Source organism: Tenebrio molitor, chromosome 4, assembly GCF_963966145.1.
Source record: "Tenebrio molitor chromosome 4, icTenMoli1.1, whole genome shotgun sequence".
NCBI classification, from domain to species: Eukaryota; Metazoa; Arthropoda; class Insecta; order Coleoptera; family Tenebrionidae; genus Tenebrio; species Tenebrio molitor.
Genome location: NC_091049.1, coordinates 9,595,536 through 9,611,773, shown reverse-complemented (window position 1 = coordinate 9,611,773; position 16,238 = coordinate 9,595,536). Strand labels below are relative to the sequence as shown.

The following is a 16,238-nucleotide window of genomic DNA, read 5'->3' as shown; positions in this document are numbered from 1 at the left end:
TTTCACCGACGCGAGCATTTGAACTACCAATTATTACAAATACCGGGTAATCAAGAAGCACTGTTTAAGTTGGCAATACAATTAAGACCATTTTTTTTATTCGGCTATTTACAACACTGCAACCGGATATGTTTTGTGGGTATATTTGACAGATATCTGACGTAGCATTAATAATAATAACGACAAAATGGTATTAGGTTAGGAGAGTAAAAATTAACGCCAAAAAAATTCAAAGTTGGAATTTGGAATAATAATCTAAAAATTAACTAAAGGAATTTCTCGAAGTGCTCCCCATTTTGCTCTAAACATAAATTAACTCTTCTCTCGGACGATTCACCAGCATGTTTAATTTAATTTGAAATGTCAAATTTGACTTGTCACTGATGCGGCTATCACGCTGTCAGTGTGAAGCCGTCAACAACCGGAAGTTACTCCAGTTGTACCATTTAAAAATAAAATTCAGCAGTACCAACTTAAACAGTCCTTGATCACCCCGTACAAAGCTTCATTGTACAGCGTGATCACTGATCAACAATGCAAATTACTTCTTGACAATAAGAGCCCCCACAACCGACAACAACCTCTCTGGATCTGGATAATATTGATTGATCGATGATCGTTGGATCTTGGATCAATTTACAAAACAAGCGGCGTGCGCGTGCTCCGTGCTCACCGTTGACGTTAAATAAAGGTGCGCTAGTTTTAAATCTCATTGTTTCATTGCACTCGCTGAGGAAATTCTTTTTTTTTGCGATCGTACTGTAATGAACACTTTACTTTAATAATTTCCCACCTGGAAAGTTCCATTTTACTGGACTAGTCCGTTGGGTGTGTTTTTACCCGACTAGTCTTGTAAAACAAGAAATTGAACTTGGAGTTTTAGATTTATTTATGATATGTATACCGGATGTCCCAGAACTGCCGCATGATATTTTAATAGCGTATTCTGGAGTGAAAATCAAGACTAAAATTGAAAGAAAAAATGTCGAGGGTCCTATAGTATCTATACTGTAAGCGATTTTCGCTGACCAATCTTAAGACCATTGTTAATTGCTTTATTAGGTAAGCTCATTACTTTGTTTCATTTCCATGGATTTTCATAATACGATAAAATTCTTTGAATTATTTGGTCCGCTGTAATCGAATAATAAATTACAATGTGACATTTCTTAACGTCATTTTGACAGTAATATTTTTTCATAAAATCCAAAAGTGATCATGTTTGAAAATGTTTACCGCTGCAGAGTACCTACCTATGTATGATATGCTCATAGCTTATGGAGCATGTGGTGAAAGTGCTTACGCAGCCGTAGAAGCTTAGACTAGGAATAAAGTGTAAAGGGACGGTCACGTGATCTGCGCGCAAAACCAATTTGTGTGGTCGAGTCCATTCGACGGAAAATAGGGGAGATTTGTCAGAGTTGTTTACATGTTCATGCAGTGCAACTTTATTTATGATTTTGCCTTATACGCATACCAAATTTACCCAAGACTTCAAATCTGTCTTCTCGAGACAACTGAAGATAACTTTACAGTGTTTTCGTAAGTACAAAAAAATAATAGGAAAATTAATTTTATAACCTCACTTTCAATAACAATTGACTTGTAAATAAAATGAAATGAAAACTTAACTAACACTACTGGAATTTTGTAGGTTTTTTTAGCAGTTGATTGGAATGTCTTCGCATCAAACTTTTTGCCAGCATGAGAAAATTTTACACAGTCGAGTTCGCGAAATTATCGCTAACATTATCGCATTTATAAAACACGAATCAGAGTGTGTTCTGTGTTAGAAAAAATCAGGAGTTATAAAATTTATTAAAAAGTTGATTTTACGTATAATACTTTTATCCACAATTATATTTAGTATTATAAAATAATGAGGCTAGACTTCGCCCTCAAATCTGACAAAAATCCCCTATTCATTATTATTGATTATATCACAAACTGCTCAAACGTTTTATTCTACGGTGAAAATTTTCCATTACATGATGCGCCACTGTCGTGGTTCCCAGTGATTCTCACTTTCCTTACGCCACTGACGTGTTAAAGGCCGCGCAAGCTAAGCTCCGCCCCAGGTCCTTTACAGTTTAATACGATGCACGTTTTCCTGCAAATGTATTTTTGCGTTTGGTGAATCGCGCTAGGAATACGGGGAATTTAGTCCCTCGCACTAAAGGAGTTGGTGGTGTTATAGTTGTCCGTTTTCTCTAAGGTTATATTGGGGCCGTAAAAGTAGTTACCTCCTAATAAGCTGCCCTTTTGTGTGGGTTTCAGAAGCTACGCGCCCCTGCAATAAATCAAAAAACTCTGAACGAAACAACCAGCCGGGTTTGTTTGATGTTCACAACCACAAAATGTTTCCTTTTGTAGACAAATCAACTTTTACACAATGGGATAATTTTACGGCCCCAATATAACCTTAGAGAAAACGGACAACTATACTCGAGAGGCTCGCACTCCATAAAATGAAGAGGCTGTTCTTCAGACTTTTGAGGAAGACGGAACGTTAAGTATTACAAGCGTCGCTAGTATGTTTGACATTTCAAAAAGTACAACACAGCGGATTCTAAAGGAATCGTGAACCGGTGAACTCTTTAGAACAACTGGATGATAGATTGCATGAAGCTTTGGCAACAATTACACCTCAAATGATTCAAGGCGCCCAAGCAAGCTTAATAAGACGAGCACGCCTTTGTATTCAAATTGGTGGAGGTCATTTTGAGCAATTATTATAAGAGTCTCTACGAATTGTTAACTGTTATGGTTTTTGATTGTTTATTAAACTTTTTTTTTTAATTCTAAAAAATCAAAACAATATTGCTTTTCTGTTTTACCCTGCTTAAAAACCAGCTTTTGTTAAGGCATTATTCCAATCAAACATGAACCTCAATATTTGTCCCTAGTTTCAAGGAGTGTATTAACGTTTGTCAGCTCAACATTTACGCTTTCATCTTAGGGTGACGTGCCTCAACGCAGCTATTAAAAAACGTCACATTGACACTTCATTTCTGTCAAGTACAGTGGACCAGCTAAATTTATAAGAATTTTGAAAAATGTAAATGTAAGTTGTTTCCTAGCAACTAGTCGGATTACTTAATATACCTTAAAACAGGTTGAAAAAAGCTTCACACGATTGGTTAATTTCAATAGTTTACCATTTAAATACCCTACGGCCCTCGACATTTATTCTTTCAAATTTAGTCTTCATTTTCACTCCGGAATACGTTATTAAAATATCATGCGGCAGTTCTGGGACACCCGGTATGTACAGTCGTTGACCAAAATAAAATAGGACAAAGTAAATTTCGATTGTGTAATTCGATATTTTTGCGAAATTCATCTCTTAGGAAACAAAAGTGTCAAAAATAAAAAAACAATTCTGATAAGTGTCATCACTCGACAATATTTCAAAAACTCAGAATCATTCAATTGAACAAAGTGACAGTGACGAAATGACAAGTGAAAAAACACAACCTAACTTTTTGTAAATCAATCGTCAAGTCAAATCAAGTTGTAATCTGAGACACATACGCCTCAGTTACACTATACAAATTTTTGAATTGTGAAACTGTCTAAGGTAACACTTTGCCCTATTTTATTTTGGCCAACGACTGTACATTAAGTGTACAATTATATGCAGTTATAAATGAACATTTAGGAATTACATTATTTTCAACATTAATTACATGAGTCGCTTCTTCTAGGTGAACGAATTTCCCGCTTCCGGACGTAGTAGTATTCTCTTCCTGGTTCTGTATTTTTTTCGCGATGTTAATTTTATTCTGAATGGAATTTTCTATGTATAGTCGTTTTCAATGACATCCGTGCTGTCAGTGACATTTTTAATATGTTGGTGCAGATTGTACACACAAATTCGTAACCAGTATTCAGAGTATAAGAAAATCCTAGTTAAAAAAATGTCAAACAAGAAATTGAGGTTATGGTAAAAGAAAATTGATATTTCGTGAAACGTCAACAACAAACGATAAAACTCAATCTTCAACATGGTGTAAAACATGGTTAAACGAAGTCATCCTCGGAATCCGAATGAGACTACATTTTTTATCGGAAATGATCAATAATAATTTGAATTTATCAATTTGCCGCGTCAAGGTAATTGCCAAATTAGAAAATTCAAAATTACTAAACTGAAACAACAAGTGATGCCAACATACTGTCATAATGAAATTTGGTATGGGGGAGCAGTTTTCAAACGCGGCAACATTGCTAACATATCATAGCAACGAAAAAAATATTTTTCTAAAAATAATTGTCAATTAAATTGTGACAGTTTTCAAATTGTTATATTGTAATGTGTATGTATTTAGCTCTTGGTCCCGCAGAAAATAAGGCGGCATTTAGCTGCAGAGATACACCATGCGTTTTGCTAACGGAAGACATTCCAGTGTGAATATTATTAGGCGTTTTGACCAATAATTGAGAGAGAAAAAATGTAACCATGACAACTACATACGGTAGTTTTTAGTTACCTATTGCGTTGCTGCCATTTTCATTTGCACTTTCTGGGAGTTTTTTCTTTAACTGAAAGCTGCAGAACAATTTTTGTTACAAAATCAGGGTCTATGTTATGCTATTTGATGCTACTAAAACGCCTATCCGTCCTTTTTTTCACCCCCGATATACCTATACAGGGTGATTTACGAGGAATAATGAGCCCGACGGAATAGAAAATGCAACCCGCAATTCATCAGGAGAAAAACCCGGACATTTACCGCTTCGATGTCCGGCTTTTTGTTGCAATGTATTGTGGGTTGCATTTTCTATTCCCTCGGGCTCATTATTCCTCGTAAATCACCCTGTATACAGGTCTATCAGAACTGGCGGATCAAAATAATACGGTGAAATTATCATGTTCTGAGAATAATAGGAAAAATATTTTTGAAAATCCATCCTCATGGGATTTTAAAATAAGAACGTTTTTAATTGACCAATCGCGTGTATACCGGGTGTAGAATGGATTTTGGTACATAGGCACTTTACGTGTAAAAGTAAAAATCCTCGAATATTGGCTCCCTAATTATTTTAGAACAAACCCTTAAATACAAAAGTTGTAGAATATTAAAAATGGTTCCCAATTATTACTAAGTTTTGTCAAAAAATGAACTTTATTGTTGTCGGAAGTCATGGCTATTACTATTTTATCGGTAGATTTTTAATATTTAATTTTTCTTGTCTAACAGAACCAGAAGGTGTTAGAAAAAAAATTAGAAAGGGATTTAGGTACAATTTTTTTTTACACTACAACTTTTGTGTTTAACGTTTTGTTGGAAAATAATTGAAATACTTGAAAAATCACAAAGGGCCAGTTTCATAATAAATTTAAAGTTGATTTTATCTTATCGTGACTTTAATGGATTGTTTCAACAATATGTTTCTATGGTAAATGGTAAACTTTAATGTTAAAGTAACTTTAGGTTGATTATGAAATAAATACCTACTGCTGAAAAGGATAGTGTGTATTGTTGGTTGCCGCATTCCCTCGGATGGTATTTTTGGCCGAAAAATACGAAACAAAAATAAAGAGAAAAGAAATGTTAATAGATCCTACGTTGCGTTTTGTTCATAATTTAATCTAATTAGGTTCTAACGAGAGACCGCATCTTTCGGAGGATTTTAAAATGGAATTAAAACGATTAAGCACACTTCACTTAAATTTTATTTAACAAATAATCGTGTATTGTGGTGTTTGGTCCTAACAAACGGTAGAAATAAATAAATGAATTTAATAAAATCTTTTGGTGGACGTGGAATGAATGAGATTTGACTCACAGCCCAGGAATTGAAATATGACTCATGGACAAATGGCTAAGATGGACAAATACCAAAGTTTCTGGCGCGAACAGCATTATACGAGTTTGAGATGCGAACTATGTGATCCGGTCTAGATTTGGATTATCTCCTCCACTAACTTGAACCCGACGCGATAGCCCTGGAAGCCTTCAGTCAAAGCCTGGTCTACTCCGGTGATTGATAATAAAAGGGAAAAAGGTAACGGTACCTCTCTTCACGTGTCAGTTGGCCTAGTTTGGTCACTGTCCCGTTTACGGATGACGCGGCTGTTTGTGCACTTACGCAGGACCACAGCTAATTGAGTGCGACGGACACTGGCAGTAGCTTCCTCGACGGCGAAGGCCCCCAAGCAACGAATAATTAATGAACATGCTTTATAATAATTTTATAATAGATCGCCTTGGCCAAAGCACATTTCCCCAATCGGTAAATGCAAGAAGATCACATATTTCACGATAAAGAGTTTAATTCAAGATTCTAAAAAGCCACGTGGTCACCAAATGCACGATAAAGAACTAAATGGTGTTTGACTAATTAGATCGCGACTACAAATAAAGTATAGAAATTAGAGGAACAATTTATCTTGTAATCGTAAACACGTGGTCACAGAAATAACTGCTGGCGGTACTGAACGTACATACCTCAAAAGAAATCAAAACCCCGAGTGAATCGAAAAAGCCTCGTTTCCCGTCCCGCATTCGGTTTTATCATTTTTGGCGCACTCCACATTCGCAACCCCTATTTGACCAAAGTGACCAATCAGCTCGGTTCTACTTTACTTGTTACTTACAAGGTTGGTAAAACTGACGAATTTTTATAGTAGGTTGCCTCATTGAAAATTGGGGGGCGGGGGGAAAAGTAACTCGTGACGTGAAATCAATTCAGAAATTTTAAGTGTTCGAATGAACCCAAGATTTATAAATTCCGTGGGGTTTATTGGGCGGTTTTCTTGTATTAAAGCATATTTCCTAGAGGTTACTTCGCATTAGCGCACGTTTTATAAAATATGATATACAGGGTGAATTTTAAAAATATGCCGAAATTTACCTACGAGGTTGTGGGACAATGTAGAAGACTAACAGCAGTTAAAAAAAAAAATTAGCTCAAAAATTAAATGTCAATTTATTTTTTGACATAGAATTTTTGAAATATTTTTTCCGAGTTCTACATGAAGCCAGTAGCTCGCGGTTAAAGTTTGGCAAGACATTTACCTAACACCCTGTACAAATTAGTCAGTTACTTACGCTGATCGCGACACCATTTCGATATCTCTAGAACTTTTGAAATAACAGTTTCCGTTTTCCACCACAATTTTAAATGTTAAATTTAGACTTTTGTTAGGACCTGACCCAATGTACATAATTTGTTGTTGAATTAGAACTCTGAAAAAAAGCACTAAATTACTGACTATACAATAATAAACATTAGCATCAAGAAACAAACAGAATTAAAAACCAAACAAACAGAATTAAAAATGAAATAAATTAACGTTACATATTTTGAAACCTAAATTGGGCTTGGAATGCGATTACGCAATTGCCATGCCATGCATCTTAATTCCGTGGATCTACTACTTCTAATAATTGTTCTACATTGGTTTGATTCCCCAAAACTGTTTTAATTAATTAATAATCTTCATTCTCTCTTTCACACTCACACATCTGGTTTCTAGAACTACCTGGGTTTCCCGTTACCTTCTTTCCTGTGTTTTCTACCTACTCCTTTTCTACCTTGCTTTTTACTTTTCTACTACAAGTGCAAATGATTTTAGTTATTTTGTACGATAAAGCGTTGTGTTTCTGACTGGCAATTCACGCCCTTTAATTACAAATATGACACAAATCTGAGGAAAAAGTAAATGAACATTAATTTGGTGGTTCTCTCAATTTTATCAAATTTATTAATATAATTTTCCTCTGATTTTAACTGGACTCCCCAAATTGTCGAACGAGTAATTTATTGCAATATTTCTTTTCCCTTGAACACTTGTTCCCCTTGGGCTATGGTTTGTCCTGGACGTGTACCTTTATCCAAGAAGGTCGGTAGATTTCGCTTTGAGGATTACAGTACCACTTTGTCGACAAAAGCATCAATAAAATTTACAACTGACTAGAATTTCCATCCCAAAATGAACGGTTCTTAGGATGTTTGGTTGAAATTATTTTAAAAATTAAAATTTTTAATTTATCGAACATATTTGAGACCATTCCACAACCCTGCAAAGCGATTAATCTTAATAATGATCCCGGAACAATTGTGAACATCACAAAGAAATGTATCCTTTAACTGTTTTGTTATGTATTCTGCCAAAAATGTCACTATTTCCTACAATATTTGTTAGTTGTAACCAACGTAAGCACAAGCACAAGATTAAGAGTATGTAATTATTTAATGCCTTTTAATGTGCTAATAGGTATTTCAAAGTATCCAATGGAATACTCTCTTTTGAATTCAGAATCTTTCATGTAATTTTTTAAAATTCATTATCACGAAGTATGTGATCTTTTGCGTCTAACGATTGGGGAAACAAGTTCTCTTCCAGACGACCTCTTCTAAATTAAAATGTTTTTCATTCGTTGTTCGTTCCTTGGAGCTGTCGTAATCCGGGAGTTTCCGCCAGTATCCATCGCACTCAATTAGGTGTGGTCCGGCGCAGAGCAGAATATGAAGCCACGCCACCCATTAATGTGATATAGATAGTTGACAAACGGCTAAGACGTGAAAAGTCTGATGACACCTTTTCATTTTATTCTTCCAAATAGTTTTCCAGGCTTGATCGATCGACAGGTTCGACGAGTATCCGCGAGGGGTCAATTTAACGGAGGAAACAATTCAACTTTTTGTAGGATCACGTACTTGGCATCTCAAATTATTTCAATGCAGTTCATGTTCAGGAAAGCAACCAGGATTACACCACACTGGCAAAACATTAATTACCATAGACAAATATTTTAATTGTGCGCTTGGTCGAATTAGTTTTTAAATTTGCTGTAAGAATTCTATTAATGTTAAATAGTGCTGAAACTGTAAAAGTAAATCATGCATCGTCGCTTCTTTTTTAGTGTTATAATAATGTGCGATGAAGAGAATCGAGTCAGCCTTGACGATGAAATCATGACTAACTTAATGATGAAAATGCGTAATTGTGCCATCTACGTCACTTGAAGACTGATACAAGTAATTTTGCTTGCCAAAAATTTTACATACGTATTTACTGTTTTAAACATATAAACTAAGCAAAAATTAATAGGGAATTCCACAATTTTTCTTAGAAAGCCAAATTGTAAATTTTGTAAACCAGAGCTCTCAAACTCCTTAAACACTACATAGATAAATTTAAAATGTTTCAGGTACTTGAAACATTACATATAATGTGTATATCTATATATTTCTAACACATTTCATTACAAATTTTAAACTGTATTTATAAAATATTCAAAAAAGAAAAAAATCCCTATTAATTTTTGCCTAGTTTAGGTACCTACGTAGAAACAGTAGTCCTTACGATATTTTAATAATTTTTAATAACAAAGTCTTATTTAAAAATTAGGTTTTCCAGCATTTTTCTTGTGTTGAATCAATGACATTTCCAAGGCTGACTCAAACAACAGATTTCTCGATCACACAACGTGTTCTGTGCTTGATCGTGTAGGTTTGATGATTTGAGGAATCACTTGAAACCCTTTCGCAATTGGATTAAAATTAAGTGGCGAAAAAGGTAACATTTATTATTTTTTTCGTTATATTTTATACAGATATTTACTATTTATTTTATTTTAAAGATTCTAATGTGGACAATTCGAGGTGATAATAATTGCATAAAAATTCCATTTCTACCCTGTTCAAGTGAACATTTTGGGAGATTGTTGCTTTTTTCTTCATCTGATTAAATAAATTTAATAAGTTTATAAAGCCTTCGTTATGTTATCTTACCGATAAAGCGTTATCGTTTCTGTGTACGTGACGTGTTACCACATTTAACGTTTTCACAGAGAAGTGTTGCAAGTGTTTTTGTGGGATCTATTTTATAAACATTAATTGATTACCTGTTTCTATGTAAATATCATCCACGTTCTGTATTTTTTTTTAAATATTAAATAATGTATCAAATTTTGCTTTAAACGTACTCAGTACTGTAGGGCACACCTCGTTATGAAGATGACTTTGAAGATTATTTTCATCCAAAGTAATGTTGACCTTGCAATCGATTCTAATCATTTATCTTATCATAAATAGTAGTAAATTGTTTTCTTCTTGAACACCCAACTGCACGAACTAACAGTTTTACGGAAAGCGTGACAACATTCAATGAACTATTTGATTTTACCAGTGATGATAATTGATGAACAGTTCTACTTGAATGTACAAGGAACAGTCATAATTTAATTGCCGCGAATTATACGAGGGACGCTTTAATACAAAAACTAAATAGTGAAATGCAAAACTACGCTTTTGTCTTGTCCAGTACTTAGAAAAGACTTTGCTAAAACTGTTTAATTTTTTCAGGGATGAAAGAAATTTGAAACTAAAATATGGAAAAATGATGTGATTCTTCTTTTCATCCTGTCACATTGTTGTTCGTGCGGAATATTTTTAATTTTACACCGTCATGACTAAGGTAAGAATTCGCTATCGAATTAATTTTATTTGAATGCAGAAATTTATCATACATATTTTTTACAGTAGATTCTGTTAATTCTGTAAATACATATAGTAATTTATCCAATAAGAAGATTTGTTTTAATTTTGTTGGCAAATTATATTTAAATTGAAATGGTGTTCTGCTAGATACGAGTATGTAGTGTTTTAGACGTCGAAACTTAAAAACTGTTTGTTGCAGAACACACCTGGCCTTGGAGCCGAATATGAAGTTCTATTCCCTGCTTACTTTGCACTACGACTTAACAACAACGATAAAATTGAAGATTTTTCCATTCAAAGTAATGTAGAAAATTTTGGTAATATGGACGACGTGGTGATTGACATCTTGACGAAAGCCAACGAACAAATCCGTTTTGCGATACAACTGAAGCACAAGGACAAAAAGAACACAAAATTACATCCTGAAAGTTTAGAAGGAGGAAAGGTGTCACTTGGTGAAGAAAGACGAGAGGGCGACTTCAGATTGAAAAAATATTGTCAAGCATTTAAAAATCTGAAAACTGAAAATAAGCAATGCAAGTTCATTCTTTATACGAATGCCAAGTTTGATCCTCAAAATATAACAAAAGTAACGAAATTCGACATGATCATCGACGACCAATCTGAGGCAAATCTGTTGTTCAATACCAGTCCTAGAAGAGAAAATGTGTACAGATTTGAAGCCAACCGTAACACTGCAGACGACGAAGGAATGACGAAATCGGATTATGAAGAGTTTCTTTCGCGGTTTACGCTTTTCGCCTGTCAAAAGAATGTTGAAGATATCGAAAAAGAGGTGAATAAGATCTTGGAAGACGAGAATGCAGCCATGAAGTACATTAAATTGTTTAGAAATTGGCATCAGGGTAGATTCACAAATAAAACAATTGATAGAGCGACAGTGAATGTTCATCTCGTTGATATTTTTTTGTCTCCAGTTATAGTAACTGATCGTTACCTTCCCATTGGCCAAAACAAGAAACTGAAGTTATTTGAACAAGTTGTGAAGGAATTTGATGTGACTTTGATAAATGATTTGTTTGAAAACTTTGTTGAACATTTGACAAAAGATTCTAATCTTGAAGAAGGAACTGAAGCTTTTCTTCAGTGAATGTGTGTTGTGAATGTTCTAGAGGACTGGAGTCCGTCAGGTTAGCTGACAAATACATTATGCGTCTAGCAAAAGAAAGCAAAATGCTTGAGGCATCTGCAACGGTCCTAGAAGAAGAAGTAAAAGTAAAAGTATTGCAGTATGCTTCTGAAAAACCACTCATTGTTAATTTCAATGACAGCTCAGAAAAAATGATTTACAAAATAATGGAACTCCTTCATCTAGGAAGCAAAATAAAATTTGTATTAGTGGGGAAGGGGATTGAATCCAAAAAGTTGACACGATTTAGAATTTTTGAAAAGTTAATCGATTTATCCATTGAGGAAACATTACACAAGGATGTCATCCGGGCGTGTCACCTATCGCTGCAGGGCAGAAAAGAAATAACACTAGAGGAATTGATCTACTGTTTTGAAGAAATTGGTGAAAAGGTGGAAGCTAACGAAGTCTTTCAAATGTTAAAGGGCAATTTCTCAATTGGACAAGAAATAGAGCGTCTTCCCTCATTTTATATAAACAGAAAAGTGTCTTTGAAAGTTTTAAAAATCGATACGATCTTGGACCCGAAATTTTTAATGGCAAATATAGTCGTCATCAATTTCGACGGAAAACTGGAAAAGACTCGAAAGAAATTCGGCTTAAACGTCATCGATATCCACAACTATTTAAGATCGACAGAAGCAGCGAAAGAACCAAGACTTATATCAACAAATGAAGAATGTTCAAAGCAATTACTTGAAGATGTTTCAAGAAAAAGCGACAAGAAACCTGTACTGCATTTAGGATTGCTTGGCGACCACAGTTTGTCAGTAGTGACGAATACAAAGCGCCCATCACAAATTCTTCCTTGGAATGAAGTATCCATAGAAGAAAACAAAATTTGGGAGTATTTAACCAGACCCATCAATATTTTGTGCGCAGATCCCGGTACGGGCAAATCCACGATGTTGAAGAAATTGAAGAACGAATGCGATCCCAAGTTTTGGACGGTCGCAGTTGATCTCAAAACACACAACGAATTCCTGAAGAGAAAACACGACATCACCAAGCTTTTAAGCTATTTGATCGAAAGAAGCAAAGACAGCTTCTGTGATCAGACTAGAGAGCGCTTCATGTCGAAGAAAAAAGTAGTTTTCTTCTTTGATGGTCTCGACGAAATTGAAAACAATTGTGTCGACAACGTTCTGGAGTACGTGGAGGAACTGTTGGCTGAGGGATTTCGTGTGTGGGTTTCTACTCGAAAAAATTTAAAATCAAAATTAGAATCACGTTTCGGCGAATTTATGATAGATATGAAGGAAGTTGATGAAGAAGAACAAAAATCGTATATCAAAAATCGCCTGCAGGAAAAATATCCAGACGAAGAAATAGACAACATGATTGGTAGAGTTTTTAGCAGTACAGACATCGTCAACAATTGTCAGATTTTGGGAATACCTCTTCAGCTCTACATCATAACGCAGACGTTACTCGATGACAAAGATTTGTACCACAACATGAGAGACAACATCTTCGTTTTGACCAAAATGTACAAATTGTTCTTTCATGGAAGAATCAAACATAATTTCGACAAGATGGAATTTAAGCATCAACATTTGAATATAATTAAACCAGAGGACGTTTTGAAGAAGTATGAAGTCTTGGCTCTGGAGTCTTTGTTCAGCAATGATGTTTTCAAAACGTTGAACGTTGAAATAAATTTGAATGATTTTTTGAACGAGATTATAGAAAACAAGGATCCTTTGGGCATTGTCGCCAGAGTGAACAGCCAAGGAAAAGCCGTGTTCGAACATTACACTTATGGGGAGTACTTTGCTGGTGTGTTTTTGGCAAATAACTTCGACAAATGCCGAATTGTCCGAGAAGAACTGTTTTCCGACAGATACAAAAACCTGATGATGATCTTCAGTGTGATTCTTGCCGAAGAAAATCCTCTACACCTGGCTGTGATTTACAAAGATCTAGACCATATTACAAAACATCTCGACCACAGTAATATTCACGACAAAGGTGGTCGCAATCCATTTCATATCGCAGCTGGCAGTGAGCCTAGATTAAACAGTTTTACATCAAATTCTTCTGGATCTCCTGCAGAAACTGAAGATTTTTTGAAAAACATCACAATTTTAGAAACACTTGCGCATTTTGACTGCAACGAACGCGACCAGTTGTTCTTGTGGAGCCCTCTAGACTACGCCATCGAGCACGATTGTCTTGTGTCAATGGAGATAATCTTGAAAAGGTACGGGCGGTCGAAGAAAATGTCCCAATGGATCAAAAAATACAAGAAACATTTGTCGTTTTACTATTTCTGCTTGAAGCACGGCTGCAAAAATGTGTTGTCTTTGGCAATCGATAGTAGTGAGGGGAGCAAAAATATCATTAAAGCAGAACCCTGGACCTTCATTAAACATACCATCGAAAACTGTTATTTTCAAGAAAGTGACACTTTGCGTTATCTGATCAAAGTTCTAGGTGGTGGTCGTCGGTTTTACAAATATTACAACGGTTTTGAGGTTAACTGGTCTAACAACGAAGGTTTGACAGCTCTCCATTTAGCTGTCAAATACAGAAAGACATACGCTGTGAAATTATTAATCGCGAAAAGAGCATCCGTCAGTGCGGTAACAAATAGAAACGAAACTCCTTTGCACTTCGCTGCCGAGAACGGAGATGTAGCAACAGCCGATTTATTACTCGAAAGGGGAGCGTCTGTCAACGCCGTTACAAGCAGTAACGAAACTCCGTTACATTTCGCCGCTTACAGTAAAAGTGTGGAAACAACCGAACTGTTAATCCGGAAAGGCGCATCTGTTAATGCTGTTACAAGCAGGTACAACTGTGTTACTTCGTTACACTTCGCTGCGTACAGGGGAGATGTGAAAATAGTCAGGGCATTAATCGAAGGGGGAGCATCGGTCAACGCCGTTACGGACAGCAACGTAACTCCGTTACATATGGCCGCGTACAACGGAAAAATGGTGACAGCGAGATTGCTGGTCGAGAAGGGAGCATCTGTTAATGTCGTGTCGAAGGCTGGTGTAGCTCCGTTGCATCTAGCTGTTTACAAGGGAAATCAGCGATTTGTTAGGTGTCTTTTAGAGCACGGCGTTGATCTTACGAATGTCGAAATTGATCATGGAAGATATCCTTTGACTTCTGCCGTGAGAGATGGCCGCTTGCGAGAAGAACTACTGCTGCAGTTAACACTAGAAAGGTAAAAGTAAATATCAACGATTGGCTCATACGTAAACGAGAAAACAAATGAGAAATTTTCGTATGATGCTGGTCAAACTGTCAGTTTAAAAGTCATAATGCTTTTTTGATTTTTAGTTCGATATTCTCTTGGCTTTCAAAATTTACAGAGAATGAGTAACATTTCTGCGACTGCATGTTTTTTACTACAAGAATTCTAATTTGATCTGATGGTGAGTTTTAATTGCCCAAGAAATTTAACACACAGAGACGTCGTTTGCTCTTCTGGAAATTTTGAATTACAAATATTGAAATATAAATTTGATATCATGGATTGATATCAAAATGTGACCTCCAGCAGATTGTCAAGGTAGGTGGACGTTGTCTGTGTATTTTCTGTTGTACCACAAGGTTCTCATCTGCGACCGTTTTTGTTTCGCATTCATCTGGTTTGCACTCATCATTCTTAATTTTTGCTATTCTAAATAACACTCGTTAACAAAATCCACTCAAATCTCTTCATATCCACGTTGATCTGTTATTATTTATTTATTTAGCTTATGGATTTATTACATTGCTTGTTCCACAGTAGTCGCCACACAAACAACGCAAACACAATTAATAGTAATAACCTGTTCACTTTAAATAAATGTATTTGTATTATAAATAAAAAAAAATTCAAGACATTTGGCTTACTAGTTTCTTCATATCGCGTCGAACGAAAGATGTCCGATAATTTCTCAATATGCTCAAGAAATTCATAAATGTGAATGACCTTGTGATCGATGTCATAATAACAACTCGAACAAAAGATTGGTACTTTCCTACACAGGCGTCCACCAAATGGTTGTCAAAGTGGGTGGGATTTTGTACGAGCTAGCATTTGTAGCTTTCGGTGTATCAAAAGATTCTAAGGTGTTGCTTTCCAACCGTGTGAAGAATGTTTGCATCTCATAAACCTCAATTCTTATCATTTGCAGATAATCTAGTTTTTCAAAGACTTTACGTATCATTTTATTCTAACGTTTACCTTTATTTTAAATTTTACTGTAACTAACAAAGTATTTCTTTGTAGAAAATGAATTCATTCCTGCACATCTTGCGTTATAACAACGATTTCCAACTATTTACGATTCAAACTGATCTAAAAAAATTTGGAAAAATAGACGACGTCGACATTGCAATCCGGAGCAAAAGCAAGAACAGATATTTGAAAACGATGAATGGAAATGTAAGAAGACAATTTTCTCAACCTTGAGTGAAGAAGATAATTAGTACCTATCAGTATCATCTAACCAAATTTAAATAAAAATATTATGTTTATTTTTTATTTTATTATATCTCTTTGATTCTTCTGGTTTCATACTTTGTCTTTTATAAGTATTTGTACGCCTGGGAAACAAGTGCAGAGGTTCTGTCTTATTACATGAATGATTTAATTAAGATAAGTTTTACTGATTTCATTATGAATTTTATG

At 35.2% G+C, this 16,238-nt stretch overlaps 1 protein-coding gene across 4 annotated transcripts; it reads left to right on the top strand.

Annotated features, from left to right (window-relative positions):
- The first annotated feature begins 9,389 nt into the window (after positions 1-9,389).
- On the top strand, positions 9,390-16,114 carry LOC138129808 (uncharacterized). 4 transcript variants are annotated; one of them, XM_069046106.1, is made up of 5 exons: positions 9,390-9,532; positions 10,321-10,432; positions 10,655-14,783; positions 14,900-15,131; positions 15,837-16,114. In XM_069046106.1, the coding sequence occupies exons 3-4, from the start codon at positions 11,626-11,628 to the stop codon at positions 14,940-14,942; spliced, it is 3,201 nt and encodes a 1,066-aa protein (XP_068902207.1). In that variant the 5' UTR covers positions 9,390-9,532; positions 10,321-10,432; positions 10,655-11,625; the 3' UTR covers positions 14,943-15,131; positions 15,837-16,114. The 4 variants fall into 4 exon arrangements, with proteins under 4 accessions (XP_068902207.1, XP_068902209.1, XP_068902206.1 ...); XM_069046108.1 differs by lacking the exon at positions 9,390-9,532 and adding an exon at positions 9,745-9,870 and having other exon boundaries at positions 14,900-14,994; XM_069046105.1 differs by lacking the exon at positions 9,390-9,532 and adding an exon at positions 9,745-9,870.
- The last annotated feature ends 124 nt before the right edge of the window (positions 16,115-16,238 follow it).

What these genes read in the sequence shown, in the direction of transcription:
- LOC138129808 (XM_069046106.1), top strand. Translation starts at nt 11,626, where the DNA reads ATGCGTCTAGCAAAAGAAAGCAAAATGCTTGAGGCATCTGCAACGGTC. An exon ending in CTGCAGTTAACACTAGAAAG is followed by an intron (nt 14,784 to 14,899) that starts GTAAAAGTAAAT and finishes TTTGATTTTTAG; the next exon opens with TTCGATATTCTCTTGGCTTT.